The sequence below is a fragment of the Anabrus simplex genome, chromosome 13 (assembly GCF_040414725.1).
Source record: "Anabrus simplex isolate iqAnaSimp1 chromosome 13, ASM4041472v1, whole genome shotgun sequence".
NCBI lineage: Eukaryota > Metazoa > Arthropoda > Insecta > Orthoptera > Tettigoniidae > Anabrus > Anabrus simplex.
In genome coordinates, this window is record NC_090277.1 from 83,380,245 (window position 1) to 83,406,823 (window position 26,579).

The 26,579-nt window shown below is 39.0% G+C and overlaps 1 protein-coding gene across 1 annotated transcript in view; it reads left to right on the top strand.

Annotated features, from left to right (window-relative positions):
- LOC136884911 (protein abrupt) overlaps window positions 1-26,060 on the top strand; it is a 189,748-nt gene extending 163,688 nt beyond the window's left edge. Inside the window, exons 9-11 of the mRNA XM_067157223.2 lie at window positions 5,006-5,225; window positions 15,130-15,232; window positions 25,586-26,060. Coding sequence (XP_067013324.1) covers window positions 5,006-5,225; window positions 15,130-15,232; window positions 25,586-25,646 — 384 coding nt within the window. The 3' untranslated portion in view covers window positions 25,647-26,060. The remainder of the gene's footprint in view (window positions 1-5,005; window positions 5,226-15,129; window positions 15,233-25,585) is intronic.
- The last annotated feature ends 519 nt before the right edge of the window (window positions 26,061-26,579 follow it).

A 26,579-nucleotide genomic window follows, 5' to 3' on the forward strand; every position in this document is an offset into this window, starting at 1 on the left:
GTAGAACATGTTTCGTCCAAATATAGGACATCGTCAGGTACTAGATATGTGGGGACTAAAACATAATTCAATTAAGGTTATGTGATTGAAAGACCAAAATCTTGTCCTCCCTGTTGAATATCAAGCACATGACCCATTAAGCTAATTGGAGTTTTCAATCAGCAGTGTTCAATAATAGATCAAAATATACAACATTAGGTACACTGATGTGGTGGAAACACAATTAAAAGTCTTATGTGTTAGGCAACAGGGAATCGAGACCGTAGTCCTTTAGTATATATTTCAGATTGATTTGGAAAAGATGATAGGAAATGAAGATGTAAATTTTATGCAGAGCGTTTACTATTGTGGGAAGGCAATAGAATTTGGAGTGTTCCTAATTTACTGTATTTATTTGCATAATGTACACACCCCAATATTTCCTTCAACATAAAAAAAGAAAAACAAAGATTCTATGCTTTATGGACACATTTAAGTTTTATTGAAAATTGTCTTAGTAATATGTAAAATTTACAGATGACCAGGCGAGTTGGCCGTGCGCGTAGAGGCGCGCGGCTGTGAGCTTGCATCCGGGAGATAGTAGGTTCAAATCCCACTATCGGCAGCCCTGAAAATGGTTTTCCGTGGTTTCCCATTTTCACACCAGGCAAATGCTGGGGCTGTACCTTAATTAAGGCCACAGCCGCTTCCTTCCAACTCCTAGGCCTTTCCTATCCTATCGTCGCCATAAGACCTGTCTGTGTCGGTGCAACGTAAAGCCCCTAGCAAAAAAAAATTTGCAGATGAAGAATGTCGTGATTGAGACCAATTCAGGAAAAGACTTTGCAACATAAAAGTTCTTGTGGAAGAAAAGAAAGAGCGCAGAGGGGGAAGATTGACTGAAGAGAGAAGTGCGCAACATTCTGAAAGAATGAAGGCACTGTGGAGAAAGAGGAAGGAAGAAGGAATGATAAGAAGGAAGTGAAGTGGTATTGGCGTGGTCCTAAGTTTGGCCGGTTTGCAAGAAAGAAAGAAAGAAAGAAGGAATGTGTAAAATTAGATGGATAACAATATGCAGTCAAACTAATGAAGATCAACAGCTGTGACTCTGTTGTGCTGATCACACAATACGCTTTTTGTGATGGCTAGCAGTTATTCCCATAGTGTGTGTCTAATGGGGATTACATTGCAAAGTATTTTTATAGTGTGTTAAGTATTCATTGGTGATGATGAAAAACGAAGGACAGAGTTGTCGTATTCAAATTGAAGGTTTAAAAAACGAGTGGAAACTCACATCATGATTGGTTCTTTTCAGTGTGAATCTGTGATTGATGGTGGCAGTGATGCTGTACCTGATACTCAATGATGTTAAGTCTGCATGTTACTAGTAGCAATGTTGTAATGTTTTGTTTTACCAAGAATTACGTGTGTACTTTATTTTCAATTTTAAGAACCGAGCTCGGTAACTGCAGTCGCTTAAGTGCGGTCAGTATCCAGTATTCGGGAGATAGTAGGTTCGAACCCCACTGTCGGCAGCCCTGAAAATGGTTTTCCGTGGTTTCCCATTTTCACACCAGGCAAATGCTGGGGCTGTACCTTAATTAAGGCCACGGCCGCTTCCTTCCCACTCCTAGCTCCTTCCTGTCCCATCGTCGCCATAAGACCTATCTGTGTCGGTGCGAGGTAAAGCAACTTGCAAAAAAAAAAAAAAAAAAAAAAAAAAAATCAATTTTAAGTTATGGTATGTTGTATGCCAACTGTGTATTATCATGTGTGGTACACAGTTGCTTGATGGTAGTTATTGATCGACCGTAGAGTTGGTTTGATCGTAGGTGTTGAATGGTGGAACATCCCTCAAACTCTATATTATGAGTTGGTTTGAAGCAAGACCACCAGTACGCTGTTACTCACTACTGGTTTGCTATGTTATCTTTGATGCTATCAATTGTTTCACATTCACTATGGTGCTTATTTTAATATGTCTAATTTTTGTCACAAGTTTTTCCTCACATGAAAGATGCACCGTAGATTTTTGTTATAAACATATGTAAACTCTCATTCGGCTTCTCGCTGTTTTGGTTTCCCAAATAAATAAATAAATAAATAAATAAATAAATAAATAAATAAATAAAAGTGTGTCCAATATGCAGATAAAGAAGGTAATGTTATTTCATGAAGCATCTGTCCCACTTAATCACAAAGCTTGTGGTGGTGCGAGTCATAGGCAGATTTTTCTCAGTTAAACATGTATATATTTCTTTCGATTGGGCCATACTTTATTTTTGCTTTTAGGAACTCTATTCATCAAATTCCAGAATTGCAATATGACTTTTCCTTTCCCCAACCCCTTTTAAAAGTAATTGAATGGAAATGCTGTGTTTGTTTTAGTTCTCTCATTAGTAGTTTTGTGAGATTTTGTGTTATGGAACACTAGTGATCCATCGCTATTTCGCACAGGAGTGATTTTGAATTTATGGTCATAAACCTTTCCTTCTCGACGACAGTCATTTGCCTCCTGATATATGTATGTAGTTCAGTCCTGTGCTCTTGCAAGGCTCTTCCAGCAGTCAGCGTATTAGCTCGCTCCTTTCTCCCTCATGCGATATTTAAACCACTCATACTAATTATGTTCTGTTATTTGTATCTTAATGAGATAAGGATTACATGATAAATCTCAAAATATGGTTTCTAATTTTAAGGTTGACTTGTTTACTGCCAACCACAGTAGAGTCCCGCAAACTCAATATTCCATAAAACTCAACATTCACACAACTTCCTTCTTTTTTTTATCGTCGTAGCAGATAAAATGTGAAATTAGTCATATCAATTTACTTTTGAACTCTCACAGTTCCAAACAATAAATTTTGTGATGGTTCCATATTGATCTACAATTCTCAAATATTAATTCTTTAAAGAATTAGTATTCATCGGTTCACCTTTTCAGTACAACTTAACATGAAACACTAAAATTGATTGCTGAATTTTATCATCCAGATTTTCATCAATCACCATTTTCTATCACATTTTAAAATATTTTTATAGTTTTTAAATATATTTTTTAAACTAACTGAAGATGCCCAATATGGGGTGAAACATGTTCTGATTTTTTGTATATGACTAGCTTTAGCACTCATTTTTAGCATTTAATCTAAGTTGTATTGAAAAGATGGACCCATAAATAGAAATTCTATAAGAATTGAAATTTTTTAGAATTGTAGGTCAATACAGAACCATCTCAAAAGGTCAACATTTTTTTGTGGTGTTCCCTGTTAGGGTAATTCGCTGTTACGGAGAACTTCGTTCATTCTTTTGAATGCAGTCCTTGCCAGTTCAATCTGGGACCTAATTTAAACAGCATTGTTCCAGCTGTGATCAAGTACACTGCCGAGATACTTAAAGTGTTGATCTTGTACCAGTGATGTGCCAGCTATTTTCAAGTTAACACATTCACGCCCATCATCTGAGCGGCTATTTAAAGGGCTGGCCCAGCTATTCCAGCTGTCAGTGGCAGAGCAAACAACAATGAATTCTTTTCACAATAAGTTCTAAACTAAACAAGATATGGAAACAAAATTTTGCACATACCTTAATGAAGTCCTCTAGTATCCCTGTAGGGTGTGGCAGGTAATGTCACACTTTCCTGGGTGAATGGGAACACCACACTTTCCACAAAAATAGCGTGTTTCACTAATAATTTTATTTTTGAAGCACACTTTGCACTTCTTCAGGGGAACTTGACTATATTTGATGGTGGAAACTTCAAGAGAATATGCTCTTTTCTCTTCCCATCTAACCCAAAAGATGGATCCTTGGCCAGTGCCCTTTATGGCAGCAAAATCGCGGGACGTTGACTTGGAGCTGATGAAGTAGATGGAGCTGAGATTTCAGAGAGAGGTGACTGTACTTGTTCACTTTTTCCCCGCGTTTGAGAATTGCCTGATGTTCCTTTAGATCTTTTGGTACACCCCTATTTGACCGTATTGTTCCACATACGGCAGTGTTCTGCTCCCGTAATTGTTTCGCGAGTCCAACGCTATTTGTAATAATTGTCCATATAGACTGTATACCCCTGGCCATGATAATTTTCAAGCAGCCGAAAAACTGTGCTTTGTAAATTCGCATAATTTGTATCATTTATATTGTCCCTACACGCCATGGTTACACTTCAGAACGCAATTATACACGCTTGTGCAATTACAAACCAACTACGCAGCAAGTTGTGCCAGCGCTAGGCTACCTTCAGAAACAAAACAAAGAAAGTGCATTGGGAGGGAAAATCGCCGTGGTCATGTGGTTTCTGGTGAGTAGAAGCATTATAAGGGTATTACTTTCATCTCTCTCACACATATTTATGACCAAAATAGATCCCAGCTGCTTAGGAACGGCTCCAGTTCAAGGTTGCGCTTATCCGGGCTAACTTGGATAGGGCGTGAATGTGTTAACAGTTTGAATGACATGTTTTGCTCGTGACCATTACTTTGGTCTTTTTCGTTTTTCAACTTAGACCTGCTGCAGGAGTTTAGTAATGTCTGCAGATCTTCAGCACTTGTTGCAAGCAGAACAGTATCATCTGCATATCACAGATTATTAATCGTGATTCCATTAACGATGCCTCCTGTTTACTTTCTAGTTCTTCAGCAGAATAAATATTGAACAGGAGTAGAGATAGACCAGAGCTTTGCCTCACTCCTTGCTTTATTTCAATAGCACAGGTTTTTGTACTGTCAACATCAACCGATGCAGTCTGATTCCAGTACAGGTTGGCAATAATTCGGATATCTCTAACATCGACGCTGATATCATGTAGGATATGCAGCATTGTTTCGTGTTTCACATGGTTGAAAGCTTTTTCATAATCAATAAAACAAACATAACAAGCATATATATTTTTGCATCTAGTAATTAAAACAGATGGGTTCAGAAGAGCAACATATTTACTCTTTATTTTTTCAAAATTAGTTGCAGGTTCTTTTGTGTGGTTTTGTCAAGTTAACAACATATTGATGCAGTGGTTTGTGTAATGTAGGTGTCTCTAGTGGAAGGTGTCCAAGTCCCTGCAGAGCAGCTGAGGAACGTCAACTGGTGTGACTACCGCAAGATGACGCGTGGACTGGCTGCCATCCTGTTTAGTCCTCACGAGCTCGCCACGTGTTCGGTGACGGGCCAGCGCTGGAGCAGAGCCGGTTACTGCGGAGAGAGGGCCACCAAACCAGCCCTCGACAGAGACAAAGTCCGCGCCATCATTCGTAAGTTCAACCACAAATTATTTTATAAACATTGTGAATTGGTTGAAGGGTTCACTTGAACTAACTCGTAAACAGTTAACCCTTCTGAGCAGGAGCATTGAAAAATGTAGCCTTTACTGGATGCGGGAGTAGCTTTCACTGGGCCAGCATACCTGTGCACCAAACTGTTTTTTGTTACCATATCTCTGTTAATTGCCAACCAATTTTTATTATATTGGAAATCACTTTTTGCTCCACCATATATAGTGTGTTTAGTCTCGCTGTCATTGAAGTGAGGTAATTAGCGTATAGATTCAAATATGTCCAAAGATACGAATCAAATAAGGGGTGTGACATTGGTACAATTTTTCGAGAAGTAAGACCTGAAATTTAGTTTCTATACTATTCCCGTCAACATGAAGAGGGCTAAGGCAACATACATCTCACTTTCATTGACTGGAATCAATTCCCTTACCCTAGATCAAAATGGAAATAACATTTCTCGGGACTTCATGAACCACTAAATGTAGTGATTTGTTTCCATTACACTCAGCTGGACAAGTTCAAGTGAAGAAAGCCTTTACTGGTTGCACGAAATTTAGAGCTAAACGTTGGGGTAAAAAGACCTTACATAATCTTTATTTACTACGTAATTATCCATGTCATCCCAGTGAAAATTACACGCAGCACTACCACATCTAGAACCAATAGTGCCAGAAACAACAGTCTCTTCCGTATCGTTTCAGCCTCATCACAGTATAATTTGGCTACATCAACATCACTGTCATCGGAATTATCACTAAAATTATAACTACTATCCTTATAATCACTTAAACACTCATTTAACATGCCTTGTATAGCATCGCTAGAAAAATTATCCTTCTTTACCGATGCCATTGCAGGAAAGTACACAAGCGAATAGTCAATTAATTGTACACATCGATAACGAGGTGAAAAATCATTAAAATGGATCAATAGATTTGTGAAACGAAAGAATGAAGCCGTATCTACATAGCTGTGAAGAGACCTCGGACATAGTTCAAAGGAAACTCATGAGATGGAACGACAATGCAGATGCGGCTCAGTGCGTGTCAGACACGTCACTCCACAGCGGCAGACGGCTACTGCATGACGTGTTCTACATGACACTCCACGCTGTCTGGTTAAAGATAATAAAAAGAGTTCACTTCCGGTAATGTTACCAAGTATTTCAAAGCAGAGATCAGCCGGGATAACAGTACTTTAAAAATGGGAGAACTGCATTGTTTTCTACACCTAACATTTACGGGTGGGTTTTTTTTTTTTTTTTTTTTTTTTTTTTTTTTTTTTTTTTTTTTTTTTTTTGCAGAATCTGAATAGTACTTCTCGAGAAAATGGAATTACAGTAGAATCTCATTAATCCGGACCCCATTAGTCCAGACTACGCTTAATTTGGACAGCCGTTTAATGATAATACATGAATGCAGTTACAGTGTAAAGCTGAGTTATAGTTGGGGACAAAAAATAACGACCTCGCCTCACACAACTACCGTCCAGCGGCAGCCCAGTATCTATTAGCGGCGTATAGGATTTACTACGTCTTCTTTATCGAGAGTTGCCAAATAGTCTACTGCACTCGACACGAAGGAAGGGTAAAGACTGAACAGTGTGTGAAAGAAAGTGGTTTTGCAACCTCTCCAGACCAAACTAGGATCACTTAGAACTTGTTAACTCAGCAGGGTGCAGGGTGTGATTGACAGCTGGCTTCCACTTCGCTTCCTGGAACTGAGGTCGTCATGTTTTGACCCAAGTATACAAACGCAATGTTGTAAACTAAGCAGAGGAGGAGATCGTTAAAAGTGTAATCCTGCAGAATGCTCTGAAATTAAGGAATGTGACCAGGATGAAGCAGGTGATATTATTAACCCTGAGCCAAAACTTAGTGAAATTAAAGACCATCTAAACATTGTCATTAAATATACGTTGAAGATAACGATGAAAACATATCTGCATATTACGAACATTTGAACCATTTACGTGAGTTAATTATTAAGTTATTAATGTACTTGCACCTACGCTTTTTGCCCTGTACTTGGCAGCTATGCTTTATGAGACAACGCCTGCAAACAACATAGGTGTGGAAATTAAATATTGGTATGACGGGCGGCTTTTCAGCCAGGTCAGACTTTGCTCCAAAAGATTAACCTATTCCACCCGGGTCACAGAATTACAGTATGCAGATTACAATGCTTCTCCAGCCCACACACCAGAAGAGCTTCAACAATCTGTCATCTGCTTCAACAGAGCTTGTGAACGTTTTGGCCTGACTGTCAACATTCAGAAGATCAAAGTGCTTACTCAGCCTGCTCCTGGAATCACTCCCCCCCAAGATTTTGTCATCACCATATCTGGCACAGCTCTGGAAAGGGTGGAGTACTTCTTGTACCTTGGGAGTATTCTCTCAACGCATTGTACCTCTGAGAAAGACATGGAAAACAGAATACAGGCTGCCCATGTGGCCTTTCGACGTCTCTCACATCGTGTATTCCAGAACAAAGATCTAAGTATCTGCACGAAAATAATGGTGTACCAAGGTGTTGTTATTTCTGTGTTACTCTACGGATGTGAAACTTGGACCTTAAATCACCAGGACATCAAGAAACTGGAATCGTTTCATCAACAAAAACTTAGATCCAACATGAACATCAAGTGGGATGACTATATAACTAATATAGCAGTTCTCCAGAAAGCAAAGCTGAACAGTATCGAAGCCACCATCGTTGGTCATTGGCATAGATGGCCAGGCCATATCCATCGTGTGAGTTACAGCAGACTCCCTCGGCAAATTCTGTATTGTGAACACAGCACTGCCAAGACGACAAGTGATGCTCCTCTGGAAGCGATATAAAGACCAAATTATAAAGCAGACCATGAAAAGAGTAGATATAAACCCAATTACTTGGCATACTCTTCCATTGGATCGGCCTCGCTGGCGTGCTACCATCTCGGCTGCAATTCCTCAGTTTGAGCAAGAATGTCAAAGACAGGAAGAGGAAAAATATATAAGTAATAATAATAACAACGTATCCACCTTTTCAATACTAAAATATATTCACAAAATTATAAATTACACGGTACTAGTTTCGACCCATCTAGGGGTCATCATCAGCCGTATTGGAGCAAAGATCACTTTTGGCGAAATCCTAAGAAAATGTTATTTTAAAGAATAACAAGTGAAATGAGATATTATGGTAATAGTTAATAATACAAGGAATATACATACTAAGAGGTTTTTAACAAAGAATAAAGTATAAATGGGGTGTTGTAAAAATTATAATCATGGAAATCAGTAAGTTCTTGTATTGAAATGACTTATATAAAATTATATATGGCTTAGGAAGAGGGCTTAAGGTGGGGCTGAAGGGTGCGGGAGAAAGTGTAATTGTCTTGGAAAAGTACCTTTGATTAAATTTAGGATAGAGTTTAGGTTGGCTGCGTTATTGTTTCTGAGGAAAGTGATAAATAGATCGAAGAGTATGTTGGGTTTCTCTGAGATTTCATTGAGATTGTGACTAGCATTAAAGTATTGGTCTAGGTGTATGTAGTAATTTTCCATTATGTTGAGTAAAGGGCCCTTGTTTGCTAATACGAGGATGTCCATGTCTTGTTCAATATTGGTGAAATTATGGTTATAATCTTGCATGTGTTGGCCGATGGCTGAAAACCTGTTGTATTTTATTGCGTTAGTGTGCTCGTGGTATCTGATAATGAAGTTTCTCCCGGTTTGCCCGATGTAGGTTTTTTTTTTTTACAGGTGGTACATTTGATCCTATAAACTCCTGATTTTAAAAAACTGCTGGTCTTGTTGATGTGTGAAGTATTGTATAAAACGTTCATGTTCTTATTGTTGGTTTTGAAGGCTATTTTAACGCCTTGTTTCTTAAAGATGTTGGTTAACTTGTAGATATCATTGTTGAACGTGAAGGTGGAAAATGTTAGAGGTTTGGTTATTTCTTTTTTGAGGGTAGGTTTTGGGCGATGTTTGTGTTTATTGATTATCCTTTCTATAAAATGATTGCTGAAGCCGTTGAATTTTGCGATTCCGCGGATTGTGTTGAGTTCGTTTTTTAGATCTTTATTGGACATAGGTATGCTGAAGGCTCGGTGAACTAGGCTGTTGTATGTGGCTCGTTTGTGGGACTGGGGGTGCACTGAATCTTGGCGAATGGTGAAGGCTGTTTGAATGGGTTTTCTGAAAATTTTATAACTGAAAGAATCTGAGTTTCTAGTGATGGTTAAATCTAGAAAGTTGATTTTTTGATTTGATTCGGATTCTAGTGTGAATTTGATATGAGGATCAATATTGTTGAGTCTTAAGAAACTTCATTATCAGATACCACGAGCACACTAACGCAATAAAATACAACAGGTTTTCAGCCATCGGCCAACACATGCAAGATTATAACCATAATTTCACCAATATTGAACAAGACATGGACATCCTCGTATTAGCAAACAAGGGCCCTTTACTCAACATAATGGAAAATTACTACATACACCTAGACCAATACTTTAATGCCAGTCACAATCTCAATGAAATCTCAGAGAAACCCAACATACTCTTCGATCTATTTATCACTTTCCTCAGAAACAATAATGCAGCCAACCTAAACTCAATCCTAAATTTAATCAAAGGTACTTTTCCAAGACAATTACACTTTCTCCCGCACCCTTCAGCCCCACCTAAACCCTCTTCCTAAGCCATATATAATTTTATATATGTCATTTCAATAAAGAACTTACTGATTTCCATGATTATAATTTTTACAACACCCCATTTATACTTTATTCTTTGTTAAAAACCTCTTAGTATGTATATTCCTTGTATTATTAACTATTACCATAATAACATCTCATTTCACTTGTTATTCTTTAAAATAACATTTTCTTAGGATTTCGCCAAAAGTGATTTTTGCTCCAATACGGCTGATGATGACCCCTAGATGGGTCGAAACTAGTACCGTGTAATTTATAATTTTGTGAATATATTTTAGTATTGAAAAGGTGGATACGTTGTTATTATTATTACTTATATATTATTCTCAGTTCAATACGGACCAAAAACATGAAATTCATAACCATTAAGGAAGAGGAAACTCGCCAGAGAAAGAAGGTACGTCAAACACTGCCACATCCCACACCTTCCATTGGATGCAACATGTGTGGCCACATGTTTATGCTAGAATTGGTCTGATAAGGTATCAGTGCCACCTTCATCGTGTGGACTAAGGATTACTGAACTGTAGGCAAGAAACGAAAACTCGGATACGAGTATCGACCGACGACGACAAATGTCAAAGGATGGCAACAAAAGATCAGCGTGCCAAGTGTGGTCAAGGTCAGTGAAGGTGTGCCTTGATTGCCATGTTCCAATTCTTTACTGCACTAGTTCTTCTGCACTTTGTAGGGCCTAATACTGTGATGCATTACATCTTTTATACTAAATAACCTTTGTATTTTTTAAAATTTTAAATATTGTACTGTACACATTCTTTTTACTGAACAGAGTGTTTGAATAGGTACCATGGCTCATTTCATAATTTATTTGGTTTAATCTGGACTTAGGACAGCCTAGAGCCTCAATTAGTCCAGATCAATGCAGTTCTACTGTAATTCAAATGTTGGGCCACCCTATTCAAATTCATTTTCAAGTGCTTAGGCCAGGAATCTTTTGGAAACAGATGGAGAGCATTAATTTACCATATAAGTATGTGTAAAAGAGGCACATGGGTTCAAAATGTTATCATCAGTTGAGGATAGAGTAAGAATAGTGGTTATCATTGCAGCTGCAAATTTTTTCACCCATGTGCTTCTTTTATGTGTATTCTATCTACCCATCCTTACTCTGTAAGTTGCTGCTATCCATCTGTTTCCTATACACTTAGGCCTACATACAAAATGAGGAAAGAATAACTGGAACATTACATTACCTTAGGAACTCTCCCATTTTTTATTCAGCATATGGCTTTTAATGCCGGAAGTTTTCAAGGACAGGTTCAGTTCGCCTGGTGCAGGTCTGTCTGCCTGTTGCCTATGGCCGACCTGTGCGTCAGAGGATAATGAGGTAGGGAGAGGGTGAAACCTGGTATCTGCACGTAGCCTGCTCCTGTAGAATAACACCAAGAGGTGTGCTTCAGGCTGAACATTCCCATTCGACGGACGAATCACCATGAACAGCATCATATGCCCTCACTCCATATGAGCACTGCGGAAAGGTGTGGAATTGATTCCAGGCTATTGTCATGCAATCTGGTGATTAGGCTGCCGGCCAATGTCGTGATGGTGGGGTTTTTTTTTTTCCTTTCTTCCCCCCCCCCCCCCCCCCATCAACGGGTCTGAAACTGGCTAACCATAGCCTCAGACACTTGGCAGACATAATCTTTCAAGAACATGGACATATACAGAATCACATAAATAAGTTCATAAAAGGAATGGAGAGTTTATAGTATGTGGTTAGAGTTCAGAATAGGATTATTTGATGTTTAAACGAACTTCATAAATAGGAGAGGAAAGTATATTAAAGCTTGGGAACTATCTGGGAAATATCATGAAAATAAGCGGAGATCAAAGAGACTGAACATCGAGGCAGCTGGCAACATCCGAAGATACTTAATTCATATGTTGATTTTCTCAAGTGAAGCAATATTGGGGGGACAACACCCTTTGCTTGGTATGTATATGTGAAATACTGCACTTTCAAATACTGCAGAATGTTTTAATATCAGGTATATCTGTTGTTATTAGCGTGAAGTTTTCCAAGAGAATTTTGCTTTTTTTAAGGAGAACTTACAAAGAAAGAGAATTTTAAGATTAAAAAAAAAAAAAAAAAAAAAAGTAAGATATTTCTGAAATGCTATACCACTGTCAGTGGTTGAGTATTCTTAAGCTTTTAGAACACAATTCACAAAGTGTCCATTCAAATAATTGTTATTGCAAAAAAAAAAAAAAAAAAAAAAAAAAAAAAATTATGAAAGTGATAAATTTATGCTAAATGCACATTTGTGTGCCACGTACAGTGAAACATAATACAAAGTTAAATTTTCTTCGCATGTTCTCGCTCGCATGTTGATTGCTCTTGAAAATAACAAGGGAAAGGGGTGTATAGTAGACCTGACCATCAGGTTTGAGCATCATACAAGACAATCAAAAGAAGTAGACGCTGAGAAGAACATCACTTATGTTCCGACTGTCTCGTTCTACAAAAATAAATACCATCTACAAGAGATTGTAGTGTTTGGGCTGATGCTTGAACCGCACACTACCTACCAGCATTCCTCATGAAGTTCTGGTCGAAGTTAGGGTTGCCAAAAAATGGAATACAAGATGATGTGCTCCATGTAATCTGTAGTTCATTGAGAAGTGTAAAATCGAACCTCTACGGCTAGTAATATACCCAGCATTATACAATGTATTTACACATAAATATGCAGCAATATAGGCCTGTATGCTTTCAAAATTTGAGGATATTTGGATACAGTGATCATCATCATCATCATCAGGTAATGTAAAGGAAGAAGCAAGTGACAAATGAAATTGTATATCTCATATATTGTACACTCGTTTGTCACCAGGTGGCTCACTGTATGCTATATGCTGGCACCTGGCGATGAACGAGCTTACCACTACAGTTCCAGTGGTAAAACAATTCTAAATTCAAACCCTCATTATTGTAGAAGACTTCCTCGGGAAAGTCGAGATTTTCTTCTGAAGACGTTGAGCACAGTTCTCTGCGAAACGTTAAGAGTTTCACCTTGTTTTCTTGACACGGCATAAGCCCAAAAGCCCATATCATGTCTACTGAATGTAATGATGTTCGCGGATGATGATGTGATCTGGGGAGAAGATGAGGAGGTACAACAACGGCTGAATGTACTGAATAGAAGGGGATTGAGGATCAACATGGATAAGAGCAAGACAATGGTGATGAGTAGAGGAAGTAAAGAAGGAAATTGAGCTATCAAAATTGGAGACAAGGAACTGGAAATAGTAGAACACTTAAAATACTTGGGAAGTGAACTGGCAGAAAATGGAAGACTGGATATGGAAATTATTAGGAGGATGGAACTGAGCATTGCTTTCTACCACAAGTTATGGAGATTAATGTGGATTAAAGGTGTACCAGGGAAGGCTAATTATCAACTCAAAGAAGACCAAGGCCCTAAGGATTAACACCAAAAAATTAGACCCGTTTGTCTTTAATGGTGAATCTATTGAGAATGTGGATAGCTTCACTTACTTGGGCAGTGTAGTTGCCAAAGATGTCTTGCAGCGCATTCAGAAAGCAAATGGTGCCTTTGTTCGACTCTATCTGGGGTGGGAGAACAACAGAATATATATCAGGACCATACTCTGGATCTTCCGAAGTAATGTCAGGTCTGTTCTATCATATGGGTCCGAGATTAGGAAAGTGACTGGGGTAATTACATCCAAGTTGCAGCCCTTTGTTAACCGCTGTTTGCGAAGGATTCTTAACATCTACTGGCCGGAAGTAATCTCCAACCATGAACTCTGGAGTAGGACAGGAGAGAATGAGATGGCGATACAGATAAAGCAGCAAAAATGGAAATGGATCAGGCATACACTGAGGAAGGGGAATGAAGCAATTGAGAGAAAGGCACTGAACTGGAACCCACAGGGTAAAAAGAAGACAGGGAAATCCAAGCAAACGTGGCGAAGATCTGTTCACATGGAAGCAATGGAAGAAGGCAAGACCTGGAGTGAGGTCAACAGGCCAAGATGGAGATGCTTTGTTGATGCCCTATGTTCCACAAGGAACAACAAGAATTAAGTAAGTGAAGGCTAGAGAAGTATTGTATAGGGGATATTATTTACCTATAATGACACATGACTCAGAGAAATTAGAGTACAGTACAGGCAGCTGAAATGAAATTCCTGAGGAAAATGGAACAGAAAACCAGCAAAATGTAAACAAAGAGTTTTACAATTCTTTGGACACACTATGCGATGTTAGGAATGGCAGCATTAAAAAATGATCATTGTTGGAAATGTTCCTGGTAAGAGAGATCGTGGACAAGTTTCCACTCAATGGTCGAACGTTATCAAGAGTATAACTCGGCTGAACGTGTTGCAGCACATCTGGCCGAGGACCACAAGAGATGGAGACAACTGACCAATAGCCTCCTCGGAGATCACGATCCTCAGAATTGAGGGAACGATAAGAGAGAGAGAGAGACAAGGAGGGGTAGAGTGTGAAATGAAGACACGAGAAAAGATCTAAATGTTCGAAAACTATATGACAAACTGGAACAGAACAGATTGAGGTGGTTTGGACTTGTGAAGCAGATGAAAGACTGCCAAGGCAAGCACTGGAAAGACAGACGACAGCGAAGAGAGGACGAGGGAGACCAAGATTACGGTGGATGTACTCCACGAAGAACAGCATAGGACAATGGAACACGGACTGAAACACAGTGTTGGATGAGGAATGCTGGAGAGACAGGATGAAGTGGAGAGGAACCATAGTTGCCCCCACCTGGTGTCAGGGGAAAAGGGGAAATGATGTGTTCCTGTTCATTTTTCTGTCGTTCTGTGCATGACTTAATAATGAGTCGAGGTATGTAGCACTCTTTTATAATCAAGATTGGGTCTTCGATGGGGGAGGAAATACACTGACAATGTGTAGTAACCACTTGACTATTTCAAATTCAAATACGTGGGAAGCATGAAGGACATCTGACTTTAAATTCCAGCCCAGTTCTAACCCCTTATGAATATGGGAAAGAATAACATGATGTCTTCAAACATCTTGCCCAATGTTAATAACTTCTCACATGATTTCAGTTAAATATGGTAGGTATTAGACACTGTTCCTTTGTCCAAAATGATCTGTTGATAGAATTATTAATCATGAGTTTTACAATTGCAGAGTACGTGTTGACTCGGTTTCCCAACGTCGAGATGACCAAGATAAAGCAGGTGTTGGCTTACAAGTGCAAGGAGATGGCATCTTCTCTCAAAGTGAAGATGAGGTGAGTGTTTGAAATACCTGCATCCCACTTGTTGTAAGAACTAGCAGACAACTGTGTAAGGATTAGCTATGTAGACATTTTTGGTCAACTTGTTCACGAAGAACGAACCTTATTGACAGACAGCTTGTCAATTCTGACTTCAAGTGAAGTTATTTTGGTTTTCAAGGTCCCTTCCATCAAACAATTTAATTGTACCATTTCAAGTTAATTCATCTTGTGAACATTTGTTCAAACACAGCTGAGGTTGTATTTGACACAACTCTCACTGATATGTTATTCAGCACAACGGACTTTTATCACGTAACCCAATGAGCAGTACTGCCGTCTATTTACGGCAGTGCTGCGCGTGGCCCACGGGAGTACTGCCGTCTATTTACGTTCTCGAAGTTTGCGCCTGAACTGTACCGGCGTCTATTCACGTTTCATGTTGAATGTTTGAAATTATTTCGTGACATCGTACCGGCAGGTTTTTAGAACAAAGTTGGGGTATGTTTGCCATGTTCAGTGAACATTATTCCGTGTTTTATCACATCTCGTATGTTCTGTGATGAAGTTCTGTCGAAGCATCCGTAGTTACGCAACCTAAATTCTTACGTGATTGTGCTAAACATTACGACAACACCCGGGAACAGTTTTCTATTGTTGTTTCCGTTGAATGGCGGGATCGAATCGAGGATGCGAGCTTGCTCCGCAAGATATACATGATATTTTGAATAACGAGGGGTCTGACAACGAAATTTATATTTATGATAGTGACAGTGAATGTACAGTACGCGAATCTTTTTTTTGAGCCCTGAGCTCCATAGTGCTGAATGGGAACTAGGGCTCAAGAAAAGGTTCGCGTTCTATACTGTGTCCGATAAAAGTGAAATTGGTTATTCATTGGAAGACGACAACACGGAAATTGAGGACGAAGTGCAGTGCTCTGTGGTCGCAAAGAAGGCTAAGCTGTCAGCTATTCAAACTGGAGGAAGAAAGTAGAGTTATGTAGCCAGGTTTCTTCCTACGCTTTCTGCTCATTTTGATCCATCAAATTCAGGGGTCAGTGATAATCTTCATATGAATGATAATGACAATAATTCAAGATTTGAAGTGTCGATTTTCAAAGAAATTGTTGATCGTAATATTATGAACTTCATAGCGTCAGAAATGAACAAGTACTACTTATTCGTTATGGAAAATACAGACGTAAAGGAAAAGTTGAAGTTACATAAGTGGCAAGGCATAACCGAAGAGACTCTTTATGTTTTCCTGGCAACTGTTTTGTTTTGTTCATTGTTTGTACTGGAAAGGATACGGAAGTTGAACACAATGAAAAACTTGACTGTCTCCGTCAGTACCATACCCTAAAGATATTATGATAGGTGAAACTGTTGTAAAATAAAGTCAGTGTGTTGTAAAGGGTACCAACTTGATCACATATAGAGAATAAATATATTTTTGTCAATTTTACTATTCCTTTCATTATTTTGAAAAAAATCTTTTCTACGCCACTGATTTCAGTTAAATTGATGGTATAAGTTTTGCACCATAAGTGTAAATTCTGTAAATTTATTAATAGATAAAAGTTAGAATTAAAACAACTTAAAATTAAGAATTCAAAGTTTTCAAGAAAAAACTCACACCTGGTTAATGTTACCAAAAACTGACTGATCAAAAGGTTAAGAAAACAAGATGGTTATTTTAACTTCATACACCAGTGTAACAGCTCAACTCCAATTTTAATATTTTAATTGTACATGTGTTACTTATTAGGACTGATCATTTTAGATTAATATGGTGTAAATGGTAATGTCACACATGACAAATTCAACTCGTAGGCTTTAAATTCACTAATTGATATCATAGAGTGACAGATTTTTTTTTGCCTAATATGTAAAAATTTGTCATAATGTACAAATATTGTTAAGTGTTAATTCGATTGTTTGGGGTGTTTCAAAATGAATATTAGAGTTTTAAGGCTCTGTAGTACTTATTACATTGAATTTACAATAAAAAGAATGCATCAAATGAAAGAGCAACTCAAACTGTTTCTTCTGTGAGTGTTTGTTCCTGTGCGCATGCACTGGTTTCTGTGTCTAGTAGCAAAGATGGAGACAGAAACAGAAAGCTTTTTGTGCTTTACAGTTTGCAAGGAATGAATCTGTAGTTACAATGCAACATGCGTCTCGTATTAAGTTCCATTGTAATCCTCCAGGTGATGATAACATCCGTAGATGGTATCATAAGTTTGAAGACACCGGCTGTCTTTGCGAAGGGAGCGGAAATTCATAGAACAGTCACTCGTCTGTTATTCAGGATCATATCATGCACTTCTTCAATATTGGTATCAGTTACGGCTGCAGATGGACGCCCGGATCTTTCCTCATCATTCTTGCGACCCCTTTTGAACTGTTCAATCCACACTTCTCTGTGGCAAAACATTGTCCCCGTATTCTGGTGAAAAAAAATTGAAATGGTGTATGGCTTTTAGTGCCAGGAGTCGCCAGATGTAGGTCTTTTCATTTGACGCTTGCAGACGACCTGCACTTCGTGATGAGAATGAAATGATGATGAAGACAACATGTATACCCAGCCCCCGTGCCAGCGAAATTAACCAATTAAGGTTAAAATTCCCGACCCTGCCGGGAATTGAACCCGGGATCCTTGTGACCAAAGGCCAGCACGCTAACCATTTAGCCATGGAGCCGGGCTGTGCTGAAAGTCTTCTATGAATTCCCTCTCCTGGTACACCCTCAGACCACAAAAAATGGATTATGAAATGCTGTCTTCCTTGGGCCAGACAGAGTGGCGCGGCCATCTTTACGTCGCAACATCGCAAGCTGAACTGAGCTGATAACGCTGAAACCTACCGCAGAGGTAGACAACGGTGCCTTCTAGCAGCTGGTGATCACACAAGGCCATGGAACCAACCTAAAGACAATTAGAGCCAAATTGCAGATATTTATCGACTTGTCCTCGTAATAAAGACTACAGATCTATAAAACCCCGGTAATCATTTTGAAATACCTTGTATTTAGTTAGACATGTGCACTATATATTGTCAATTTTAGTCTATAAATGGCTGAAGATCACCCATAATGGGGTTGAAACCAGTACCAATGTGTAAGTAATTATATGACTTGTTAAATTGTATTGATTAATTTGTTATTAATGTGAAGTTTGACCCGACACTCACAAATGTGTTCACCCGTAACTTCTTATGATATAGGCAGGTCTACAAAAACATATTGATTGACAAGTGCAGGAACCTCACAGAAATGTTGATGGTTCTGAAAAAAAGAATAATGAAGTGAAATAAGGAATTTGGAACATAAATGAAAGTGCACACTTTAATGGATTTTTTCTTAAATTGTGCATGATTCATAGTTTGATAGTGCATGAATGCATACATATTTCGGGATATTATAGTGCACGAAAGACTTGCCTTTATCCATGACAAGCCCTTGGAGGTGTGAATCCAGCAAGACGGTGAACCTTATCCACGGAAGTTGGTTTTGCTCACCTTGTGATTGGCTGCGAAGTCTCACGATCATGATTTATACCTCACAGGGCAAGCAAGCACCACAGCAGAATAACGGAGAGCTAAAGTTGTTAAAGGATCGTTAAATTGTAACGTACCAGGCGAGTTGGCCGTCGGGTTAGGGGCGCGCAGCTCACAGCTTGCATTCAGGAGATAGTGGGTTCAGGTCCCACTGTCGGCAGCCCTGAAGATGGTTTTCCGTGGTTTCCCATTATCACACCAGGCAAATGCTAGTGCCACGACCGATTCCTTCCCACTCCTAGGCCTTTCCTATCCCACCGTCGCCATAAGATCTATCTGTGTCGGTGCAACATAAAACAAAACGTAAATTGTAACATACCTTATAAACGGCTGCAGCATTCTGAAATGGGAAGGGAACCATTATATTCAAGCCAGTAGAAATCTAGATGAAGAAATTAAGAGGTGCTTAACTGAGCTAAACATAAATGATAACAGCTCGGGATATGAAAAATAGGCACGGTGAGTATGACACCAGGAAACTCGGAAATGAATTGCGAGAGTGAATTTGACAAATGGTGCCAGTTGAAAAGCAAAGGTCAGGGAAAGTGTCTGTACAAGGAATTTCCTCCTGCAAACTGTGTAACGGACTCTTCACTTCATCGGCAACTACTGTTATGAAATTCGCCACGCACATAACCTTTTTTCTACGATTAGTATGGACTTACCCTCATCATGATATAACTGCATTTTTTCTCCAACTGGAACTTGCATACTTCTGTGAACTTGCATACTTCATACTTTGCATGAACTCTACTCTATTCATCTTCACCATCTTCGATAAACTAACTTCCTTTTTGCCGGCTGACGTCACGTGACCGCCTGGTTTATTCGCGCATGCTTCACTAATCTCTGGAATCTTCCAGATATATTTCTCATTCTACTCCACACTATAAATACCTGGCCTTCCTCTGGAAATATTGAGATGGACTTAGGCCTGTGTGGAGGGAGCAACATCCTACGTCAACTTCGTCCTTAATTACATGTGCCCAGATGTCTTCATTTGCGGGCAGTTCAATTTGCTTCATGATGAGGTATGACAAACTGGTTTCTTTACTGTAAATATTTTTAATTGCATTGGGACAGACTTTCCCTGCAAAATTAAACTGGGAGCATGGCATTTCCAGGCCGAAATTTCACTTGCCCCTTTTGTATTTAAAACTTTTTATTGACGACCTTCGTAACAACTTTCTTTTGAAGTGTGCGTGTGGTGTATTGGCAACTGTGCGACTTCTACTGTATACACACTTCTATTCGTTCAGTGCTTCGGGATATTGTGAAAACTGGTTTAATGGAACTACATTGTGGTTATTTGGCTGTAGAACTACGTCACCTAGTGTTAATCTGTGTGATAACGGAAGTGGTGGTGACCTACATATAGTATTTGCATTTTGCTCAGATAATTTTTCTGCTGGTATACTTGAATTTGCTAACTGAACATCTTCCTTTTCTTGTCGTTCTGGGTTTCTCTTTTTATTGCAGTATTCATCCTTTCCTTGTTTGTCCCTTTCCTTTCCTGTGGCATTCTTTCTCTTGGATATCTTATCTCTTTTTTTAATATATATAATGAATTTGTAATCCGTGTAAGTGGTTGGGAAAATATTATATTTGTATAGTCCTCCTTTCATGTAAATTGTTAGAGGTTTGATTTATTATTTCAATATATATATATATATATATATTTATTTCTAAATTTTAAATTGGTTTCTGATCTATTTTCACTTATCATGTCCCTTATTCCTCCTTACATTTTTTCTTTCTTTAACTTTCCAGGTTATGTAGCATCCTTTCCTTTGCCCAATATCTTGTTACTCAGCAATGCTTGTTGGAGATTTCTAAGACCACGGCCTCCATTCTTAATTGGATAGTTACTTCATTGCATAAATCTTACTACTTGAGGGGAAACTATTCTTAGATTTTCCCTTAGCACTATTATACATAATATATGTATATTACTCCCATGGGCCCAGTTACAACTGCTGGGTTAGAAATCACGATGGCCTTTCTAGCATGAAATGGAGACATGCTGAAAATGACATGTAATGTTGCACCTGAGAGAGCTGTACTAGGAAGGTCCCTTGATGGAAACCGCTGAAGGGCCCGGTTTCTTCTACCTCAGTTAACAATTTAACTGCTTGTTAAAATAATTCAACAATGAACTTAATCAAATTACCATTTAATCAACATTGGCTAACAATCTGTTAAACTCTCAGTTAACTGCCCAGGTTCAAGCAGTTAAATTCTCTGTTAGCTTAAAATATGGCAGGTCTAATTAGATGCAGAACTTCTGTATCTTGAATATTTGGAATATGATAGGCCTTTTCCAGAAAGAGTTAGAAATGGAAGAGATGATTTTCATACAGTTATTTCAGTTGACTAACATCAGTTTGCACATTGAATTCGCTACAAATTATCTGCCAAGCGTTACTTTCAGCTTTGAGCACGGATCCATTATTTTGCTTTCCTTCTATAACAGGTGTATACTGTACTTAGAAATAATTTCCAGCTTTTCTTGTATTTTTTCATATTGGTCCATAGAGCAACTGAAAATTCATGGTTAAATTCTAATAAATGTTGAGTTCACGCACCTTGGTTTACAACTGTATTCAGACAAAAGCACATCAGGGTGTGCTCAAAAACTGCATTGTTTTGCCATTGTCTTCTAGATTCTCACTGATCGTGACTCTTGTGAGAGTTAACACCGTGTTTGCTAACAGTTCCCAGGAAATGTTTAGACACAGGAATCTTAACATGCTGCTGAATTTGTAATGCTGTGTTAACAAACAATGTGTTAGTATTTTTTAACTGAAGAGACAAACTTTTACCTCACATCTTGCGTTCCTGTGCCTTCGGTGAAGCTCTTCAAAACACCAGACATTACAATATCAGGTTGTCCATAGCACAGACGCTCCATGAGAAAATATTTCAAGTGCATGAGGAAGTCCATGATATCAGAGTAAATGGCAGCAGGAGAAGGATTGACATGATCGCCATTAAATGGATATATATTAGATCCCACAGTAAGATTTGAAATGCACTCTGACCAACCAGACGAAGCAGACAGAGAAAAGAAGTCCAACTACCTGCCTATAGTGCCATATTATACAAATACATACGAGCTGGATGACTCAGAAGTGAGGGGTCTCATTGTCGGTGAGAGAGGGACAGTCCCTAAGAAAACGGTAGAGCTGATGAAGACCTTCAATATCAGTAGCAAGGAGTTCATCGACTGGGGTTGAAAACGCTCAGGGTTATCTTCTGATACTCAGATACATTTGTATTTGCCACACTGAGATCATCAACTTATAATTTACTTTTAATTTCTTTATATTTTAATGAAGTTGCTTTAGTGTATTCGTCATAGTCTGCGTTTGTAGTGGAACAGCGAGGAGTGCGTAGAGAAGAGCGGTGAGTCCTTAATGTTTATAGTAGAGCAGTCCTATGCACAAATGAGATGGGACTGTCCAACATCATTGTCAGAGTTTACTGAATCTAATAAGAATGCTATTGGCTTTAAGTACCACTGACTAAGTTGTTTACGGTTTTTAGAGACTCCGAGGTGCCAGAATATAGCCCCGCGGGAGTTCTTTTACGTGCCAGTAAATCTACCGACGTGACACTGACATATCTGAGCGTCTTCAAATATCACCGGACTGAGCCAGGATCGAGCATGCCAAGTTGGAGTCAGAAGGAGAGAGTCTCAACCGTCTGAGCCACTTTACTGAATCAAATTGCAACTTATACAGTGTGTGTCAAGATGTCTCTCTCAGAGTATTGTAAATGGACATGTCTTGAAAATAGTAATGTGGATAAGTATTAACATATAGAGTATAATCAGCCGGAAATCCAAGGTGATGGTATGCTCATCTTAGCTAGAAAATGGGAAATTCAGTCGTTTATGTGAGAAGTTTACATCCAGGTAAATTTCGGGAATATTTTGGGATGTCTATCCTGCAGCTTGTCAGTCAGAGACTACAATTTAAAGAAGTGAACAAACACTTGGTTAAACACATAGCTACACTCTGAGGAAGAAAATCGCCAATCCACCGAAAACGAAAACAACATAGCATACCCGCCAACCCTTCCGATTTACCCGGAAACTTTCCGGTTTTTAACTCGTCTTCCGATTTTCCGATTTATTTTTACTTCTTCCGATTTTTCACTAATATAACCTCTAGTACCGCCAATACCCTTCCCCTTAGATAAAGGATAAATTCTTACGTACTTGTATAATTTACGAAACCTTATTTTCAAGCGTATTTATTTGTTGCTTTATTTCGTGAGTGTTTCGTCCGTCGCCTTCGTGTATCGTGTTTCCCGCTCACCACAACAGCGTGTGCGCTTTATGCAGCTGGGGATTCGGGGCGGCAATCGTCCTGCAAGCAAGAGGCTAGTGCGTGCTCGCGACTCAGTTAATCGGGACGAAAGAATGAGTTTATTGTGTTGTTCGCGCGCTGTTGAGAGCGTTTCTGTGCGCAGTTTCGTCGGAGTGGTAGGCCACGTGTTTTTTCCTCTCTCTGTCAAAGTCGTTTGTTAATAATGTATGGGACATATTGAATTGTTCTGCATGTGATAGTTTCGCGTATTTAAGTGCATAATTGTAATTAATTGAATGTTTTTAAGGGGGTTCTTGTCGGTGACAGTTTCTGGCATTTTCTTTTCTCGTTATGGCCAAAAAATATAACAAACGTTATCTCCAAGTGTTCAGAGATACCTATAAATTTCCGTTCATTTTACCGTCTAAGGGAAACTACCGTACCGTATTTTTTGCGTAATTAACGCCCTTGCATAATTTACGCATCCCAATAATTTTGAGTCCAAAGTGGAGAAAAAGAAATGTTCACGTATTTGACGCACCCACAACTTCGAACATCCATCACTCAGCTCCGGATGCGTTTCGAAATAAAGATGTCAACTATACTCAAGTAGCAGGCTTCCTATCGCGAAAAAGTCATTCCACACACTGGGCAACGTGCTGTTATTAGCCGTCAGGAAATCCCACTGCACTAGTTTTACGAGTGTTTCCGGTACGGGACATTCTGTGATCTCAAACTTGTTTGTCAGTCCACAGTATTCCAGTAATACTGCATCATACAAACTCGCGGTGATCATTTACGTCGAGACGTACGGCAATAGAGCAGCGGGCAGCAAGTATTCAGTGTCCAAATGAAACGTGCGCTACCGCGGTAACAGAAGTGCACCTCAAGCGGCTAACAAGTCTCGCAAAGCATTTCGCGGACAAAAAGCGGCAAGTTTCCGCAAGTAGAGGATTATCTGCTTAAATATATGATTTTGTTGCGCAATGTTGCATAAGCCGTTTCTCACAAAATGCTGTGTTTAAAAGAATGAGAAATAGCCGCGGCACATGGAATCGGTATCTCGGATTTGAAGGTTAGCCAAGGCTTGATTAATTTTCTGAAGAGAAATGAACTTTCTCTTTGACGAAGAACAACATTATGCCAAAAAATGACGAATGATTTCAACCATTGTCATCGCTTTGTGATTGAGAAGCGTGAAATGAAGGAATATTTGATCTCCCTTTATAGGAACCGCACGTCAGACGCCAATCGGTTTCCGTACGCCACGAAGTCGAACAATCGATAAGAAAGGAACATATAGTGTTATCGTACGCGCTAACGGAAGCCAAAAACAACGATGTACTGCAATGCTTGCTGATGGCAGAATGCCTAAAGCAAAATTTCCGCGAGTGATCCACGTTCGTATTCAACAGAAAAGGTGGATGGACACGTCACTCGTACAAGATTGGATACGAACGGTTTGGGGTAATGTAGCAGGGTCCCTCCTTCGATGCCCGGCCCTTCTCGTGTTGGATAGTTTTCTTTTTTTTTCGGTATGCCATTCAGGTCGTATTTTCAGCTCGTAATATTTTCTAGTGTAATATTTTCTAGTGTCGGTACTTCAAACCCACGTGTCTAACTTATCTAATGTACCCTATTTGACTTTTCAGGAAAAAATCTCACGCCGGAATTTTACGCTGTGTGACGATAATTGCAAATGAGTTGAACCAATTGTCTTTATATTATATTTGATGTATCTTTTAAATGTAAATGAATTATAAATAATATGTAAAGATCTGAATTCCTTGAATAATGTACGCATCCGCAGTTGTCGCCTGTATTTTTCGTCGAAAAAGTGCGTTAATTACGCGAGAAAATATGGTATGGATTTTGTTGTGTGTGTCGGGGTGACATAAATATTATTATTCGTATGTAAGTGTCATAAATGAGAGTGATTAGGTACATTTTCTTGTAACCATTTTTATGTTTTCTTTAGTTTAAGATTTAAAATTTAATGATCAATTCGCATTGTAACTGTAGATATGTATGCCTTTTATCCTGACCTATTTTCACGTAGACTGTGGTGAAATACACGTGATGAAATCCAAGAATTAAAAAATCTTCCTATTTTTGGGTTCTAAAAGTTGGCAGGTATGACATAGGTTTGCCAAACTTAATAGACAGCACCGGTCACCGCTATGTGAAACAAATAATTCTGTTTCGCTCTGCACCGCTATTTTAAATATCCTTCCTCGCATCTCTGCTCTCCTCTCCACTATAATTCTACACATGCCGTTACATTATTTTGATTTCTTTGCTCTCATCGTCTCCACTCTCCTCGCTCCTTGCCGCTCCACTATAATCGCACCCTTAGACACTCACCATTTGAAGGAAGATTCTGAAAATAAATAATAGGCAATCATTGGTTATGTTGTATTTTATTATTATTTTAAAGTGCCAATCTGAACTTTTCTCTGCTTAGCGTTACAGTGAGTTGTTGTTCTGTTGTTGCAGTGAGCCCCTGCTGTACCCCAAGGCCGAGCCGAAGGACCCGCTAGGTTGTGAGCAGCTGTGAGCACCGTACTTTAGCTCACTCTGGGTTGCTGTGATGAGATGAATGACTACCGTGTGCTGTACAGTTCTAGATTAATTTATGACTCATACGTAAACGGGTGTAGCGGTTGTAATAATGAATATTCCCGTCTATCTTGTAAATGTATTTTTTTGAACGATGTTTATATTTTGTTTTCTATGTTGTGCAGGACGAAACTCTGTGTGTGGTGAAGGGAGACAAGACATGGCAAGCAGCAGTCTTAGTGGCACTCCTATTAATATCATTAATTATGTTTTCTAGCTTTCATTTAAAGAATTTAGTGAAGTACTTCATGCAGAAATGGAATGAAACTCAGAATGTGAGAAGCAACTGGGTAAGTTATAATAGTGAATTTGTTTACTATCAGGGTGGCTCATTGTGGAGGACGATGCTGAAGATTATATTTTTATATTTCTTCTTGGCGCAGGCACTAGGGGAAAAAAAATGCTCGGTTGTATTGCTCCTACAAGATTTAAATACATCTGTGCTGATGGCATGTTGAGGCAGCCCCATTTTATTGAGAATGTTTAAACATACGAGGGTTGTAAATAATTTTTGATAGAACGCAATATTTATTGAACTAACAAGTACGAGGGGGGTACCCAACATTTTTTTTTTAAAGCTGTATATTTTCAATTTTTTTACAAAACAACTTCATCCCCTTCAAAATACTCTCCATTACAACCGATACATTTGTCCCACCGGTGCTTCCACTGTTCGAAACATTTTTTGTAGTGATCTTTAGAAATGGCTGACAGCTACTCCCTCGTTTTTTCTTGACCTCTTCAGTGTTGTCAAATCGGTGTCCTTTCATGCCCCTTTCCATGCGTGGAAATAAGAAAAAATCACATGGACCCGGGTTGACAACACAGGTGGCGCTGAACTGGCAATGAGTTGCGCTATACACGCCTAGCG